The 18,405-nt window shown below is 47.6% G+C and overlaps 1 protein-coding gene across 2 annotated transcripts in view; it reads left to right on the forward strand.

Annotated features, from left to right (window-relative positions):
* The window catches only part of LOC117188099 (homeobox protein cut), a 46,394-nt gene that overhangs the window by 23,788 nt on the left and 4,201 nt on the right, over window positions 1–18,405 (forward strand). Inside the window, exons 1-3 of one of the 2 annotated variants that reach the window (XM_033391431.1) lie at window positions 6,491–6,506; window positions 17,289–17,498; window positions 17,572–17,801. In XM_033391431.1, the coding sequence (XP_033247322.1) occupies window positions 6,494–6,506; window positions 17,289–17,498; window positions 17,572–17,801 (453 nt within the window). In that variant the 5' untranslated portion in view covers window positions 6,491–6,493. Of the gene's footprint in view, window positions 1–6,490; window positions 6,507–17,288; window positions 17,499–17,571; window positions 17,802–18,405 lie in introns of those variants that run through there. The other variant, XM_033391430.1, reaches the window with a different exon arrangement.

Here is an 18,405-nt window from a genome sequence, read left to right on the forward strand (position 1 = left end):
CTTTGTAGCATATTTTGAGGATTTGCACAACAAAACGTTGCAGTGCGTGGGGTGGGGTGGGATGGGATGGGAAGGCGGTATACCATGAGATGGAGATTGAATGGCTGCAGAATTGGGTTTATGGATTGGGCGGTGGGGCCTCGGTTTGGGGTTTGGGTTGGGGGAATGGTTTCTGCCATCATTTGCTATTGTCGTTGCTGTTATTATTGTCATTTAACATGGCCATTTGCAACAGATGCACAATGTATCTGTGTGTTTGTGTGTATTAGTTCATATGTAAATCTGCTGTGTCGCTCGCTGCACTGTGTTTTGTTTATACTACGATTGTGTCTGTATTTCTATCTGTATCTGCATCTGCATCTATATCTGTGTGTCTTTTTTATCTGAGTGTGTGTGCGTGTTCATGGCGCCTAAGCTGCTCAGCGACGCAACACGATATTTATCCAGCCTCACCTCCCCACCTCCGCCATTCTGTCCACCATTTTTGGGGGCTATTTTTATGTTCCTGCATTTGATTCCGGTTCCAATTCTGATTCCGATTCCGATGCTGTTGCTATTTCGGTCTCGCTTCGATTTATGCAGAGTTTAGTATGCAAAATTTTCATACGTTAGCCTTAATAAATCCCCAAGCGGCTGCACTTGTCAATATGCAGGCTGCCCCCATATCCCCCTATACCCCTCTCTAGCCACCGCCTGTATTCCCTCCTCTGGCAGTTTCCAGTTGGCACCTATAAGCTTATGCACACTGACACACACACGTATCGGCCCTGTCTCTGGGCCTGTTTTTGCGTCTGTGTCAGACTCTGTCGCGCTCTGCAATTGAAAATCACTGCGCCTTAGTTAACGACACGTTTGTGGATCAACGCGTTCGAAAGAGGCTTGTATGCCTGTACTGCTGCCATACAGCCGCGGCTGCAGCCTCTGCCTCAGCCACAGCCTCAGCCTCTCAGGCCCCATCGGCTTCTGTCCCTGGCTATTGAATCATTGTTGTTTGGTCAAAGCTTTCGTTTTGGTCACTGAAAGTAGAGCAGAGCAGTAGCCAGTGCATGTGCCATAAGCCATAGGCCATGGCACCCATACGGACATAAGCACACGCTCAAGGATTCAAAAAATGTGCATCCCCTGCGATCCGACATTATGCAGATGTCAATGGGGACAGTGCTAGAGGGCGCCGCGCCAACCGAGCTGAAGGATTGTATAATAAGAGGATAGGGGCACGGGCAGGGGCAGGGGCAAGGGCATGGGCAAGGGCAGGAGCAAGGGCAGGGGCAAGGGCAGGGGCAGAAGCTTGCCACCCAAAGTATCTCTGATAAGCCGTGATGGACGCAGTAACTTTTCAAGGCTCCACTCACTCAACACTTTGCCACAGCAAGGGAAGGGGGGTAGAGTTATTGGTAATCAAGCGACACAAAAGCATTGCACTGCTCCTGCTGAAGGATAAGAGATAGAGAGACAGAGAGGCAGCGGAGAGTATAGCTCGGCTTAACAGGTTGCGGTACAAGTTTCGCAATCATACGCAAAACTAGCTACGACTCGGACTCGTACTCGTACTCGGACTCTGAGTCCTCTGGGGACTGGCTTACTCTTGGACTGATAGATATCGCCAAGCGGCCCCCTGTCTGGATGAGGTTGGTTGTGTGGGCTGCGAGGTGGCAGCTTAAGTGTTAAGCGTTATGCACAGTGTCCAGTCCAGTCCTACACTCACTCTGGGGCACTCATTGGATACTGGATTAAGCCCAGTCCAGTCCATCTGCAACTGCATACACATGCTGCCCACCCAACCCCAGTCCCAGTCCCAGCCTAAGCTCAGGTCCAACATATGGGTGGCACAGACACCATGGTGCCGGACTCAGATATGGATACACACGGGATACAAATTCGAATAAATGACAAGAGCAAGAAGAGACAACAGTTTCGAACATTTGGCATTATAAGAAGAGGCAGCAGCAGCAGCAAGAGAAAAGGAGAGTTCCGTTCCCGCCACATTTCACAAACAAGAGCGGCACCAGGCCAGGACATCCCAAGGAGCTAAAGCAGATGCTGCAGGTGATGCTGATTGAGTTAAGCCAACATCAAGTGCACTGAAAGAAAATGCACCTAAATTATAAAAATTCGTTCTATTCAACCATTTTTACTATTGTTCCGCTATTAGGTGTTTCAAAAATTGTATCATTAGTCAGGAAAACTGTCAAAGATTTTACAACGTTTCTTAGCGGCTTTCAAGTTTCGGAACTACTGGGTATATTCTCGCAGTGGATGAGACATTGGCGGCTGGCTGGTCACCAGGTTGTATGGTCCACTCCATTTCCATTTCGAACATTTTATTCCATTGATGCTACGCACTGAATCCGAATCCTGGAGATGGGGAGTGTGAAGCGTGGGGACCTACAAATTTGAAGGATTTACATGTTTGCAATACGGACAATTCGAACACGAATCTGCCACAACTGGAGATGAGCCGGTATGCGTATCCTCCTTCTGCCCCTACCGTTATGGATGACTGCTTGCGGCCACGTCCTTTGGGCACCTTCTGCGTAAGTAGCACCAACAGATTGGACTCGACTCGACTCGACTCGACTAGATTTGACTCTCCTGTGAGGAGCTTAGGGCCTCTGGGATGTGGTCTATTTTGTTCGGCATCGACTGAAGTACATATAATCAAATAAATACTACTTCCGCCTGACTGCATGCGCGCCAGACACATTCCGTATCCTTGTGCTGTGCCCGAGTGATTATTAACACAGAAACTACATCAACAATAAATCAGTTACGTGAACTATCCAAAATGCAGTGGCATTATATAGATACAGCCACACTCCTTCAATCCGATAATGCATATTATAGGTTCCAGCACTTTCCACTTTCAGAAGCTGCAGCTGATGCGAAGAGGCTGACTGGTATAGTTCGGTAGAACACGGAAAGACGCTTCTGAAGGATGGGTTAGCTGGGACTTTTCAATAGAACAATACAATAGTAGCTCCTAGTTTACCTAGTATTACTCTGGCCTTTACTTTCTCCATATTCCCAGAATATTCTATGTTTTCCTTCAAGTCCTTTTCCACATTACTCTCACACCGCAACCTTTTCAACGTAGAATGGGCATTGGGGGATAAAAGTGGAATCTCAAAGCTCGCTGTGAAGTCGAGTACGAATACGAATGCAACTGGGCTTCGGCCTGGTCCTGGACTTGGGTCTGGGTCTGGGCACAGGAGCGTTTATAATCCACAAGCGAAAACAAAATCATCATCATCATCAGCATCAGAATCACCATCAAAGGGGGAGAGGCAGGGGGTGGAGGCGGAACAGGAGCAACCACTACCACTACCAATACCCAAGGACATTAGGCGAAAGCATCAAGTTTGCGACTTATCCCCGACCTAAGCCTCAGCCCGGTGAACATTTTGCCGACAACCGACAACCGACGACCGGCTCAACCCAAAAGGGGTAGAGAATATAGAGCCCTCTCCTTCTTGCTTTCTATCTCTCTGTCTCTCTCTGCCTCTGCCTCACCCCCTTGATGGTGGCTGTCTGACTCTGCTGCCTGCTTTGCATGCGAATTTGGCGCCAAAAACTTTCGAGTCTGGGCCCGAGTTCGAGTTCAGGTTCGGGTTCGTATTGCTTGAGCAGCGGCACAGAGGGCACGACATTATTTGGGAATCCTTTATCCCTTTATCTGGCTTTAGCCCTAATCCCATCAGACACAAATGAAGAGAAGTTTCACGTTTCGAGTTGCTCTCCTACTCCTGCTCAACCCACTTCTCCTGCCGCTGCTGCTGCTGCTCCTGCTCCTGCTGGCTGTGCTCCTTCTGCGTTGGCTGCCTCCTTAAGCTTTTGTTTTTGTTCCTGTTTTCGCTGCTGCTTTTGAAGTGCTTTGGCAATGCCAGAGACGTTGGGATTAGGCCGCCAGCTAATGCCTCTGTATGCGTGCGTATCTGTGTTTGTGTGCTTCTGTCTATGCGTGTGTGTGCCAGGTGGGTTAGACCTGGGCCAGACATTTGCAAGTTTCGAGGCGAGCCAGTCTTTGGGGATGCTAATCCCAATACCAATCCCCAGCCCATCACTTGCCAAACTGCCGCCAGACAGTGAACGGCTGTGTGTGGACTGTCCGGGAATGGCTGTACAGCGAGAAAATACACGGGATCTGAGTGAAACACATGTTTAAATGAGTTAAAGCAGAGTCCACACACTGGATGCAGATGTAATTCAAATCAAATCGAGGGACTGAATCCATTATTTTCTCTCAGTGTAACGATGGCCTGCTGTTGGTCTGGCTTTATTGATCGCGTAGAGGATTATCCAGGGCCATATTGGCAGGCAGGCTGGCCGGCAGAGTGGGGAGGACAGGGACAGAGACAGAGCCTGGCAGCCGTTTGTCCATTTTCAATTTGTGCTCCAACCAGCTGAACGGGACAGGGAGCAGTGGAGCAGTGGAGCAGTGGACCAGTAAGGGATTGAGTGGGAGATGGGGAGGCTTTTGGTTGCGCTGTAATCCGTTCGAAATGCCCGTCCGAGAGCTGGCCATGAGCATATACATACAAGTGTATTCACATATGTATGTGTGTGCGCATACATACGTCTGTTTAAAGCCAGTGGATGTCTGGTGCTTTGTTGTTTTAGCCTCCATATGAATCATACGCAACGTAATCCCAATTCGTTTAAGTCACTGACAATCCATGGATGCCCAACGCACCCATCCAGTCACACACACGTACACACGCACACATAGATACGCCCCACACATAGATGTACGCCCATAGGCACTGTCCAATGCCAAATCATATTCCCCTCTCTGGGGTCTCTGCTTTTCCCAAAAATGATCCCCTCCCCTCACATCGGCATCTCTATCTTGCTGGCCAGCAAACGGGTCGGGTCGGTTCGAGTCGAGCATATTTTCGCAATAAAGTAGATCCCGCATTAATCCCAACGATTTTGTGCTCCGGGCATTGCGTGTGCTTTATGTGTCCGTACGTTCGTGTCGCTCTCTCTGTGTGTGTGTGTGCCAACTGTGCTTGTGTCTGTGTTAATCCTTAAACCGGCAGAGCTAAAGCTGCCCGCGTCGACGTCAGCGACTCTGCCAACTGCAGCCGAAAAAAGCCCAAAACGGCCCAAAACCATGCCATGCCATGAGTTGGAGTTTTCTCCTGAAGGGCAAGCTTGTTGGCGAAGGCGAGGGGGTGGTGCAGGAGCTGGGGAACAGCGCCACACACAGCGCCAGCCACGCACAGTGACAGGCCCTGGCCCTACCCCTTCCCCTGTCACGCAGCCACTGGCACTGCCTTCCGCCTCTCGCTTCGTGGATGAGTCGATGGCGACGGCCGCTGCTGCTGCTGCTGCTGCTGTTGGGAGATTAACTTTTTTCCATGCAAACACTGAAGGGGCAGGAAGAGAGGGGTGTGTGGGGTGTGGGGGGTGTGGGGGGTGTGGCGGGGATTGTGGGGGAGTGGTTGGCGGTGGGGGCACTGGGCCTTTGCGTTTGGTGGCCGTGTGGGCGAGGGATTTAATTTCGTGCGGGATTATTATTTCGGATTTAACTCTTCGTTTTATGGATCGCTTGGTATTATAATGAACAGAGGCGTCGCTGGCTGGCTGGCTTGCTGGCCGTCCATGGTTGTGGCCAATGGGGGTAATCGAACAGATTCTAAATCTCAAATATCATCATTTATGGAGATCTCTATTTAAATATTCACATTACAACAATCATTACCCTTCCAGTTCTGTTCCTTTTCCATATAGTAGTGATCATTTGTATTCCAGTTTCCTTATTCTACATACATATATCTTAATCCATTCTCAAGACAATATTCACCCCCGTTGCGGAGGCCACTGCTCTATAACCCCCTTTGGCATTATAAACTCCGGTGTATTTTTATAACTAAAACCTTCGTATTGCCTGCGACAGCTACAGCCACAGCTACATCCGCAGCCCCAGCCCCAGTCCCATCCCCATCCTCAGCGACGGGAAACTGTGAACCCGAATCCATTATAGCTTAAGCTGTTGCCAACACCAACACCCGAGACACACACAGACACACCAACACACAAATGTATTTGTATCTGTGTGCAGGGAGAGAGAGCATTATCCCAAAACGAAATGACATCCCTTGGAAATTAATCCTTAATTCCATTCATTTCGTATAATCCCAGAGATATACTTTGATAAGCGTAATGCGAGGCCAGGACAGGGCTCAACGGCAGCGCGAACGGCATGGAGAGAGAGCAGCGCGCGAGAGAGATGGAAAGACACGGAGGGGGGTGGTGGCGAGGCGGCAAGAGAGAGCGCACAGTGTGTGTGTGTGTGTGTATGTGAGTGCTGAAAGAGAGAGAGCGCCCAGAGCCACATGTTGCTATCCATTTGTGTGCGTGCCTCGGTGGCCGTCTCTGTATCTGCATCTGTGTGTCGGCGAGAATGTTTATGTGTGTATCCGTGTGTCATGCCTTTGCATGGGGGCTCTCGCAGCTGAGTTTCGGTTTCGGTTTCAGTATCTTTCCAAACATGCTCGAAGAAGGTTTGTTACTCTGCTCTCTCTTGCGTCTCGAGTTTTCGGGTTCTCGGCTTCTTGTGTTTTGTGTGTTCCGCGCCGGTTTCCGTTCTAGTATCTGTGTGTGTTTCTGTTTGGCCGTATTTATGCTTGATGGCCAGCAATCGGATTATGTTTGAGGATATGGATTATGTGTAGCATTGTGCATGAGTGGTGGAACAAGGGGGAGAGGGAGGGGGAAGCGGACAGTGCCTCTGAGTGAAGTGAATCCTTAAGCAACCATAACTCAAAGCAGTGCGTGTTGAATGGTGAATGATTATGAAGTAGAATTAGAAGGAGGAGTAAGAGGAGGAGAAGGAGCTGGAGCTGGGCTCCCTGAGTGACCTACACCAAAGTGGGAGGAAGTGGCAGGGACATGTTGCAGCACTCATACAGCAAACAATGCAACGAGTTGTGGCAGACGACCCACCGAGTTCACTTCTCTTAACGCTCCGACAGCTGTCTCTGTGTGCGGCGTCTTGTTGAGTGTGGATGGGTCTGGTCTAGTCTGGGTGTGTTGTTGCAGACGGGATTTGCCACACCACTGTCAAGTCGCATTTGTCAACAAAGGCAGTAGCACACAAGCACATACACAGAAACAGATGCAAACTCACACTGTGGCAGCCACACAAAGCGCTCAAATGAACTTAAAAAGCAGAGCGAAAGCTTTTAAATCTGTTGCTTTCGTGCAGGCTAATCCCTATGAAGTTCACTAGATTCTGTTTTGTTGTTGCCCCAGTGGAGCAGCAGTGGCAGACACCAGCTCAGCACACACACACACACACACACACACACACATACAGTAAGATATAGAGAGAGGGATTTCGAGAGAATGAGAGCCAAACTAAAGCTGGCAAGGGAGATGGCAGCAACAACAATGCATGGGGCGCTTTGGCACTTAAACCGAACTGAGCCGTCGGGGGGTGGGCTCATCCTCGCGCGCCGAGTCTGCACCTCCCACACACCCACCCACCCACTGTCCCCGGTGTTATCTTAAGCCGCGCTCAAACACCACCTGCCCCCGCCGCCACCAACGGCGGCAGCGGCAGCAGCAGACGCAAGGACGAAGCTCTGAAAATAAAATAATGGCTGGAAAAGGATAAGTAAAAACAGAGAAAGGACCCTGGACTATGGACTATGGACATGAGAGGATCATCCGCTTGAGTATGGCAATACCAATAGGAGGGTGCAGCGGAAGATTTGCATGAGTGCCTCACAATATGAATCCGCATGGATTGGGACTTTCCAGTTTTAATCTATCAAAATCTCTTTCATTCGTCATCTAATAGAGGACTTGTCTCGAGCCTCAACTAATGATTGAAATTCTCCGATTAAATCGAGAGATTAAAATTCACCATCCTTTCAGGCATATTAGTGGCCGCTCTGCCTGCTGCTCTGAAATATCCAATTATTTAACCCTTAATGCTCTTTAAGCATTCTCGTTAACAATTTGATAATCTGTTTTGACTCAACAAAGAAAAACCTTAGTTCTGTCTGGGATTAAAGTTCGAAAACACACCAGTTTTCCACCCTTCTGGGAAAGTACGGAACTATCGATGGTGCCCGTACGATGCACATGGGTGGTTAGCAGCCGTTTCCCCCTTAGAGATTATACAAACTTTTGGCTAATTTAATTATGTCATGTATTGTACGTTCATGGGCATTCCATCAATCCATTCCGATTCCCTTTGATGCATGCTAGCTGCAACATTTTTTCATTGACTCCACAGGCGGTTGTGTCTGTGTGTGTGTGGGCTGCAATCCTCGTAGATTTAACAGTAAAAGCCCCCACCGTCCTTTCATGACACATGCTTCACCAATACTCATGCAAATGTGCTGGACACACACAGATACAGGAAAGCACAGCAGCAGCAGCAGCAGCAGAAAAAATGAACTCGCATTCCGCTGGCATTGGGCGAAATCGCAAAAAATTAGCAGTTAATCCCCTTAAATTGAATGCCGCAGATGGTGTTGCCTCTCCTCGTTGCTTTTGGATTTGTTGTAGTTGTAACTTCTGCGGATGGTGTTGGGTGCTGTGGGCTCGGTGCTGGTTGTTGGCGTTGGCTAGTGCGCTGATGTTGATGGCTGGGAGAGGCCGAAGAGTCGGTGGGGCAACCGGAAAGCAACAGGAACTGAGAATCGCTGTGAAGCGGAGTGGGAAAAGCTAACGCTAACCCCACCAATGTTGGGGTATACAAAAAACAAATGTGTCTGTGTGAGTGAGTGAGTAAGTGTGTGTATATGTGTGTGGCAATTAGCCCAGAGTTGCCACATAATACGCGGGGATAAATGTTTAAGATTTTAAGTTGACTCTCAGTGGCAGTGGGGTGGGCAGGGGAAACCGACTGGGAGAGAGCGAGAGAGCGCAACTTTTGTGGATTTGGCTTTGGTCTGTCTCTGTTGTTTTCTGCTTTCGGACTTAAGCTGTCAGCCGAGTGTATTAGTGCGCGTGTGTGTGTGTTTGCGGTTTGGCTTTTGTGGCCAAGGCTTAAGACCCGCTGCTCCCCCCCCCCCCCTCCATACCACCACACACTGCACAGAGCAGCGGGTTCCCCCGTCCCCGTCCTCCGTCCCCACAAACGCTCACTAATCCGCAACTAGTGAAGAAATCTGTTGAGAAATTCCAACTAATCCCGGCCAGAGTTCAGAAATCTTCGGAGAGCGAGAACGAGAACGATAAAAGGCTTGGAAATAAGGGAGAAGAGGCAGTGGCAGGGCAGGGTTAGGGGCAGGGTAGGAGAATTATAATGGCACGAAGCAAATCCCCCTTCAAATTAAGCTCCTTGCCCTTCCATCCATTCCGTTCCCTGCCATGCCCTGCTCTGCCCTGACACTCCGTTCCTTTCCCTGCGAGCTGAGGCTACGCTTAATGCAAATACAATGCTACGCGCTCACCGCAGCCGGATCAAATTTCATCCTCCTCCGGCATTGGCATCAGCATCGGCATCGGCTTCGGAACCGAATGAAACCCCCACATCCCTCCCAGGCATTCAGTGCCAGGCAGTCGCAGATAAAGCCCAAATGCCAAAATACCAATGCGATGTGCCGCAGCATCGTCGACATCCTTTCCGCCTCCTGAGTAGGACGTCGTCACTGTCGTCGTCTGTGGGCCACTAATAAACCAAGGAGTTCACCCGGCACCCTGCCACCTTCTACCACTGAAAAGCCGTTCATCTGGCAGCTCCTTCAGCTCTGTCTCCCCAACCATCTCGAGGTCCAGGTTTATAGTCCCCGCCCCCCCACTTCAGCAGTTCATTGGCAGCGGATTAAGCCGCTGCGCACTCGCAGAGGCAGCAGCAGACACAAAAGACTGAGTGGAGAGGAGAAGAGAACCTTTGCAGTTGGATCGATTTAAAATGATACGGGGCGAGAGGAATAATAAAACAAGTGAGGAACGAGGGACAAGCGGCGAGGAGAAAAATCAGTTCAGGGTATTAATAAGGCAACGGAACGGAATGGTTGCTGCTGAAGGTGACTGTTTGGGTGAGGGTGGTCCGGGGTTGAAGGGTAATATGCATAAGCACCATTAACTTGTACTTAAAACTGTGGCAGGTGGTTGAGCTGGTGGCGGGGTGGCGGGGAAGGAGAAGCGACACAACACACTCTGTCGTGTGCATGAAACTTAATTCACTGCGAGCTTCTTCAAGCGGATTATATTAATCAATGCCGTGATATATACTCTTACATATACTGATATGTATATATACATACATACATATATGTTCACCATTCCGCGCCTGTCTTCCGCTGCTTCCTCTTCCTCGTTCGCCTTCAATTCGGGCTTAAGCTGGCGACCACCAGGCGTATACGTATTGGGTTTCCTCTACAAAATTACCATCTTGAAATGGCTTACAGAACTAAGCCAAGAGAAAAAGGGTGCATTTCTAATGAACAGAACAGTTGGGTGGGTTCAGGAAAGGCACAAAAAATCTTTTGTTCAAAAAAAATTCATAAATTACATCAGAATATCAGATTGTATTATTTGTTGACAACTGTGGACAAGTGGGTGTGGCACGATATTGACCTGCCATTAGTGCGAATATCCCGCTTAGAGCATCTCAGACTCTGATCAACACTATCTCTATCTCAACTTCATTGAGTTTAATTGCGACAGTTCAAACGGATGCAAAGATTCTAATGAGAAACACATTAGAGTCACATTTAAATTCAAGTTTTGTAGTTGAGCCATTAATATTGTCATACTTATACATATGTATATGATGATATATGCTGATTTGCTATGAAAACATTCAGTTTAATATTTTTACCATAGATCAAATATTTAAATAATAATGGTACAATTTTCAGAAGTGAAAAAACTTTCCTTTTACAATACCCACTCTCGGTGTACCTCTATTGGTTGTTATTTCTAAGTGGAAAAACGAGGGTATCTGCAGTGCCAAACCTGCAGTCGTACGCTCTGTTTAAACTTTAAACCTTGTTCGAGTTCGTTTTTGCCTGCTTTAATTGAATCAATGGCCCAGATCGCATGTTGTGCTCCTTTTGCGGCAGCCAGAGTCAGAGCCAGAGCCAGAGCCAGGCCAGAGAGACTTTGTTTGGCTTTAAGCAGGAAGATTTAAACGTAATGCTAGCCGACGCCGACGCCGACCGAGCCTCTCGTCTGCATATTTATGTACGAGTATGAGTGTATGCCTATAATTCAGTCACACAGTCAAAGCGTCTTAAGCTCTAAGTAGAAGCAACGTAAATAAGTAATATTGATAACTAAAGTGATTAAGGTTGCCTTTGCCTTTGCTTTTGTCTGCCTCTGCATCGGCCTCTGTGTGTGGCAAAGTCTGCTGGAACCTGGAACCTGAGTAGGGCTCGGGCACACACCCCTCATGGGGCAGTGGGTGGCCCGACTGGCCGACATGCCGACATACCGACTCTTGGCCAATTCAAAATGATTGAAACCAATGCAGCCGATTCTGGTTCTCGCATGCTTTTTCAACATTTTCTTTGGGGGGGCAGGGGCAGTCAATGACATTTTCTTATTATTTTCCACAATGCGGCTGTGATTAGGTTTGGTTCAAAGGTTTTCAGCTTGATTTTTGGCCAGAGCCAATGCCAGAGCCAATGCCAGAGCCAGGGGAACGCTCGCCCCGAGTCTATCTCGTCTGGGGTTGTGTTTGCAGACATTATCGACATTTAAATCCCTTATTTGTGTCTGCTTCTTCGGCGTGTCCGTCCCTGCTCCTTCGTCCCTGTCAGAGCACTTGATAGAATTTGACAAATTGAAAATCCCTTTTGCGGCGAGTGTGCACACATGGCTGCCTTATCCTGCAGCTCATAATTTTAATCCTTTTTCACAAACATTTTTGCTTATTTGCATTCCTGGCATATTAGAGTGCTGCTCCGTGAAATTCATGCGGTTCTTTCCATCTCCGTTCGAAACAGCTTTCATTACATTCTTTACGCCTTAATTATTCACTTCTTGAACTCTATTTAATCCACGTTCGAAAGCTACTTCAATGGCAATGGAAATGGCATTCCCACTTCAATAGCATAACTTTGCATTGGTTTGCCGCCCCCCAACCCCACCCCAACCGTCCACCACTCGCCAGAGAGTCATTTGGCCGAAAAATACACATCATAATCCTTTTGTGAGGATTTGTCCCGGACCCTCTTCCGACGTCTCCTGTGCATTCAATTATCGTTTGCCTCGCAGTTGTCCATTGTCTCAGGGTCTCGGATCCCTGTCCTGTCCGCAAGTTGGCAAAACTAATGAAGTGCTGCATCTCCTTGAGCAGCCTGCTAATGCCACTAGAGTCCTTTCCTTGGTCATCTCCTGCTCCTGCTTTTCCTTTGCTCTCTGCCCTCTGCCTGTTCCTTGGACTCCATGGACTCATGGACTCTTGAACTGTCTTCAGCCACTTGGCCGCATGTATAAGCATGTTTTCTGGTTTGGTTCACAGACAAAGCTTAGAACCACTTAAGAAAATCCATTCACAACCTGAAACTAACTAGGACTCTAGTCCTATATCCTCCTCTCCTCTCTTTTCCTCTCCGGATGTGTATATGCATGTGTCTGTGTGTCCTGCAAAGATTGTCGAATTCCGTGTCCCTCCGTCTGAGGTTTCGTTTTTCGTGCTGGCAAAAGAAAACTCACCTGATGATGGTCCCAAATCAACATATGAAGCCAGCAACAAAAGGGATTAAGTCTAAGACACACACACATGCATGCCCACCTGTGCACGAAGGACATCACACACACACACAGATGCCCCAGCCCCAGCTCCTGCTCTCACTCCTGTTCTTGCATAGTTTTACATGTCTAAGGACAAAAAATGAATTTATTACGCAACAAAAACCAAACTTGAGACAATTCCAAAGCCTAACCCAAGAGGCCGATGTGATGCCAACTTAGCAGCTGAGCAGGCCGAAGGGGAAGGAGAGGGAGACAGTGTGGAGAAAAGGCAAGGGTTGGGTTTGGTAAAGGATTCAAATAAATTACCGCTACGGGCCATACTTATTTCATTAGGATTATTTTTGACTAACATTTACGGCCCTCCCACACCCACACCCATTCACATTACCATTTCCCCAGTCGCAGGTCCCTTTGGGGCAGGTGTAGACGAGTTGGATAGTTAAAGAATTCCCCGATTTCCGGCCATATCCGACTGCACCGATTCCGAATGTGCGTCTTCTAATGCCGCTAATGAGGCTGAGGGATAAGAAATTGGACTGGGGGCTCGGATAGGAACGGTGGGAGGCCGCTAAACGCGAACAGCAGACGATAAAATGAAAGAAAATGCCTCGCGGCATTAATTATAATCCGCTTAAAAGTTTCAACATGTTTTTGCAGCCCCCAAAGCCCTATTGAAAAACCCAAATACAAATGCAAATACGACAGAAAAAAAAAGAGAACAAATCTCTGACTCAGAAGCCCCTACCATCGACTGAACTGCAGAGTGCAGAATATTCGCATATGCACAAGTGGAACTCAAAGTGCTGAAGAGCATTGACTTTGATTCGGAACAGAAGTGAGCAGCTTGCACTTTAGGGTGAAAGATCATTCAAAGGAATTCAATACAACTGAAGTTTGTGTGGAAGCAATGTATAATCCATCGGCCTGGAAGAGCGGGAATCTTTGTTGCTTCGTAAAAGGAGAACAGAGGCTTGACTCATTAACGGCTGGAGATGGATGGAGAAGCTTAAGAACTAAAGAAACGCGATAGCAGGCTGTTTGAACTAAAGTGTGTAATATTATTTATAGTTATTGCAATATTACATTGAAGGATTAAAAAAAAGAATTAACGAACACTTCGCAAATGGTTTCGAAGAACTTATTTAGTTTTCCTGGGTATTCCTTTGTGCCATAATCGAAAACTCAGTGTTATTCTTCTTGCCGCTTTTTGTTGTTTATTTCTACGGCAAGGAATATACAAGGAAGGACCTCTGGCAGGAGACAAGTCGATTTTCATTTTATTGTCCTGCTTAATATGTTTTTCTTTTGTAAATGCCAGGCCCCAGTGCGGCAAAGAGTGCAGGGGCAAGCACTAAGACAAGGATATGCTGGGTGCAAAGGTGTAAGATGAGGCTCCTTCGTGTTCTTTGTGAGTCTGTGTGTGTGCGTGTGTGCGTGTCCGTGAAAGTTCTTAAGTCGCCCCAAATGCGGCTGAAGCTGCAAGCAGAAAAAACAGAGAGACATAGGGTTGAAGGAAGCTGAAGGAAGCATTATAAATTAAAATGCACACATTAAAAATTCTACTAAAAAGAGTTTGCAATTAAGTAGGACTTAAGTTAAAGTGTAAATAAAAATTTACACACACAGACACCCACTGACACCCACAGACACACACTTACGTACCGGGATTCCTTGGGGAGCTGAGGGAAAAGGCTATGGAAATTTGTTTGCCGGCGCAGAGCGAATGGGAAAACTTGTGGCAATTTCCTTAAGACTATTGCTTAATTTCCGGTCACTCTTCCTTCCACAAACATACTCGGACCTAGGCCCACTCCACCCCTCGCACACATGAGCAGAAGCCTACTTAAGACCCTTGAAATCCTTGTGATTTTTTGCACTGGTCAAGCAATGATAAGCAAATTTCCCAACAGTTCACTTGGCTTAAGACGAACCCTTCTACTCCTTCCTTTCCTGGGGACGCAACCCTTTCTTCCAGCCAGTGGTCACGTGTCCTTTCTGGTTGTTAAAACTTTTGCTCTGTTGAAATTGTAGTTTTCCTAAATACCCAAATCACTCAAAACTGATTTTAATAACTAAATTATGAACATGCCGCCTATAAATAAACAATCACACAATTTATTCCATCGAAAAAGTTCGACTCGAAAACGACTATAAATATTTGCTACAAGGACGCTCCAATAATCCTTTGCAATCACCTAAATACCTAGGAATTCTCCATTGTCCATCTGTGTGCGTGTGTGTGTGTGTGCTTCGAAGGATTAAATCGTTTTGATGTCCTTGCTCGGGCAATTTATAATTATTTGTTTGCCCCGGCCTCTGTGGTTAGCCAATTGGTCAATTTCTTAGAAGAAAGTCGAGTGGATGGAAACTTGTCCATCCTCCCCGCAAGCCCCCCCGCCCCCACTGCCTTCACACTGCCCCACTGCACATGAGATATTTCTAGAAAGTTTTCAAGAGATTATAAGTCTTCAACAGGGCAGAGATGGAGATAGACAGAGAGAGAAAGAGAGAGAGGGGATGTGGGAGAGGCGCTCCCGGCGTTTACCTTCGTTCCCATTATCCTTGAGCTGGGAATTTTCCAATTTCAGTTGATTGCGATGACTTGATTATTTGTGCTGCTGCTACTGCTGCGGCGCCGGCTACTACCGTGAATGCAGGTTAATAAATCTGAAGCCGCGTGCCGTCAAGAGGGTGGGGAGGGACTTAAAGGCGGCGAGGAATGGTGGGGCGAGGCGGGATATCATCTTAGCCCTGGAAAGTAGAGTTCATTTGCAAATCGTTCGCCAGCTTAGCGTGGGGCGGTAGTCACACAGCGATGGCAGGCTGTCTGCTGCCGCAAGATTTAATGCCCTCAAACGGTTCTTATTTTTTCATTCCACATTTAATTCAATTTGTTTTGGCCCTGACTGTCTCGATTACTTTTTTGTGTTCGTTCGCTGCTGCCATTGATAATGCTAATAAGGATAAGCCCTGTCTGCCATCGTTGGCCCGGGTGACTTAAAGCTGCCCTGCCCCTGGGCCCGGCCCCGGATCCTGTCCCGCTTTGTCGTTGAAATCACAGGCGGAATGTTGCAACAATTAGTGGGTGTTCTATGGTTGGCTTTGGACTCCCCACCAACGAGCCACAGCCACATACATATTGCTCGTGCATGCAGGTGCTGCATGGAATCCGCTTTTGTTTCGGCCCCATCAAATCATGGCTCCATGGATAATGGATTTAATGAGTTTATTATTCGGTTGTCGGCCAGCACACAGCGCTTCCACGTTCCACATTCACTGCCCTAGCCAGAATACGCCCTGGATAGGCCTAGACTGCTGCCACTAATGACCATTCTGGTCAGGGGACTGCATAATTCCAAAGCCAATAGGAGGTGGAAATGAGGGAGAGGGGACTGCATTTGTTAGAGCCAAAAATTGAACGAGCATTTTGAGAAAATACGAAATTTATGCGAATTTGCAGCGCTCCTAGATTGATTGATAGATGAGCGAGAAAGTACTTTTCAGTTTCTGGACGTAGAAGACATCTCAATCGTACATCCGTGGTAAATCCTTGGCTAAGGGAAATGAGCAGAATGGAGATATCCTAATCCAATTCGAAAATATTTTTGGTAATACTCGGTAATAGCTTTAAGCTTGAATGGGCACCGACTGGCATGGACATGGACATGGATGCATTATAGTTGAATTCTTTATTCCTTTTCAACTCGCCTGTAAGCACTCGCACAGACACAGGCATACTGGCACACACACAAACACGCTGGAGCACACACACAATTGATGTATTTATTTTTAATGCCAATGGCCCCCAATGAGGTTTTCATGGCAATTAAAAGATTTGCATGGCCCACACCCACACTCACACCCCGCCCAGCGTATGCGGCATGAAAATCGCACGTAATTGGGCTGAACTTTCGGTTGGTGGGTTTGAGGCCTGACCATGTCCCTCACTGGCCCACTGCCGCCCCCAGGGGCTACCGGGAAACGCTGTGAGCTGTCGGTCCCCAGCAAATGCCAATCGTTCGCCAATCTCTGGCTGCTTACAATTTTTATAATTGGAATAATTAATAATACCATTATGTTTGTCGGACCTGGGGCGTTAAGCCTATTTAGTGTGTTCTCTACCCTTTCCGCCCACCATTCAACCCCTGGGAGTCGCCCCCATTAGTAGTGGCATTGCAAAAATTTCGTAAGTTCTATTTGCTGAATTTTGATCAAAAAAAGAACTGGTAAGCTTTTCATAATTGTTTGGCGTGAGAAGGAGCGGAGCGGTGCTTTTATTTTCAATTGAAAAACAAATGATGAATGAATTTAAAAAGTTTTTGAAAGGGTGAGGGGAATGCATTTTGAAGTCATCGTTCAGTAATGATGATATGTTTTGCATTATTGCATAAACAGCCCCTACCGCTGCACTTTAAGCGGCTGAAATCATTTGCGGCTAACCGAAACATGCAATAATTTATGTAAATACTTCTGCGGCCAATCTGCACATATAATGCACATATTGAATTTGTATTAATAGCTTATTTAATTTTAATTTGTCTATGGGTGCCCCTCGGAACTAGACTGAACTAAACCGATTATAAGCACTTCTAACGCGACCTCTCTCTCGCTCTCTCTTGCAGCCAAATCACTTCCACTCCATTGTGTGGTGGAGTCGGTGCACTCACTGCACGCCTCCCTCACCATCGACAGCCGGCAGCCCTGGAAGCGTCGGCCCAACATCGAGACAGACAGCTACGTGATCATAGCAGCGGCCACGCCCTGGAGCGAGATTGTCCAGACAGCCCTGCAGCGGCTGGGCTACTCACAGGAGGTGGCCAACACAGCCAGAGGTGAGTGCTGCTAATGCTCCTTTCCTGAAGAGTTCCCTTAATCAATTCTCTCTCTTTTTGTGCTCCTTTGCAGGCTCCCTGATCATCAAGCACTGGAAGCCCATACCTCTCGAGCAGATATCGGACAATCCGGCGGTGCCGGTGAGCGACATTGTGGGGGAGCTGACATCCGTGATCACCCTGCGCATCGTGATCCTGCGGCCCAAGACCTCTCCCTTCGGCGAGATCAAGGACAAGCTGCTTAAGCTGCTCGTGTTGCAGTCGCACGCAGTGCTCCGTTCCACAGGCTGTCCTCTGGATGAGGTAAGTTCTATAGCAGTCTACTGCTGAGCCCGCCGCCCATCCCCGGTAACCAATTAGACATTCACTTTGAACTTTCACTGAAAATTTTGAACTAAGATGAGAAAATTCTATAATGATTCATAAGCGGTTTATGGAGTAGCTTCTCCTTCTCCACACCTCTCTGATCCCTTCTTGGAGTTGCTACAACTTGTAGCTAAATATGTCTCTGGATGAGAGAACCGCTCCGTGGGGGAACTGTCGCTAATTTGCGTGATGTGAGCCTTGAACACACACACACACAGATACACAGCAGAAAGTTTTGCATGTCCTGGAATATTAAACTCGTTGAAAATGTTTTGATAATGACTACAAAGAAATTTTGTTAAGCCGAGTTCATTTATTTGGTTCACTTAACTAATCCTTTTTCGAAATAGTTTTCGTTTTTAATCAGCTTTGCGAACATCTTTAGGCATGTGTGCATGTGCGTATTCGTGTGTGTTTATCTGTGTGTATCTGTGTGTATCCCTATTGAAATCGGCTTAGAAGGCTTACTTGAAATTCATGCCCTGGGATTGGGACTGGGCAGCCCTCCCACATTGCTGCACTCACATGACCCACATTCATA

Source organism: Drosophila miranda, chromosome 3 (assembly GCF_003369915.1).
Source record: "Drosophila miranda strain MSH22 chromosome 3, D.miranda_PacBio2.1, whole genome shotgun sequence".
NCBI classification, from domain to species: Eukaryota; Metazoa; Arthropoda; class Insecta; order Diptera; family Drosophilidae; genus Drosophila; species Drosophila miranda.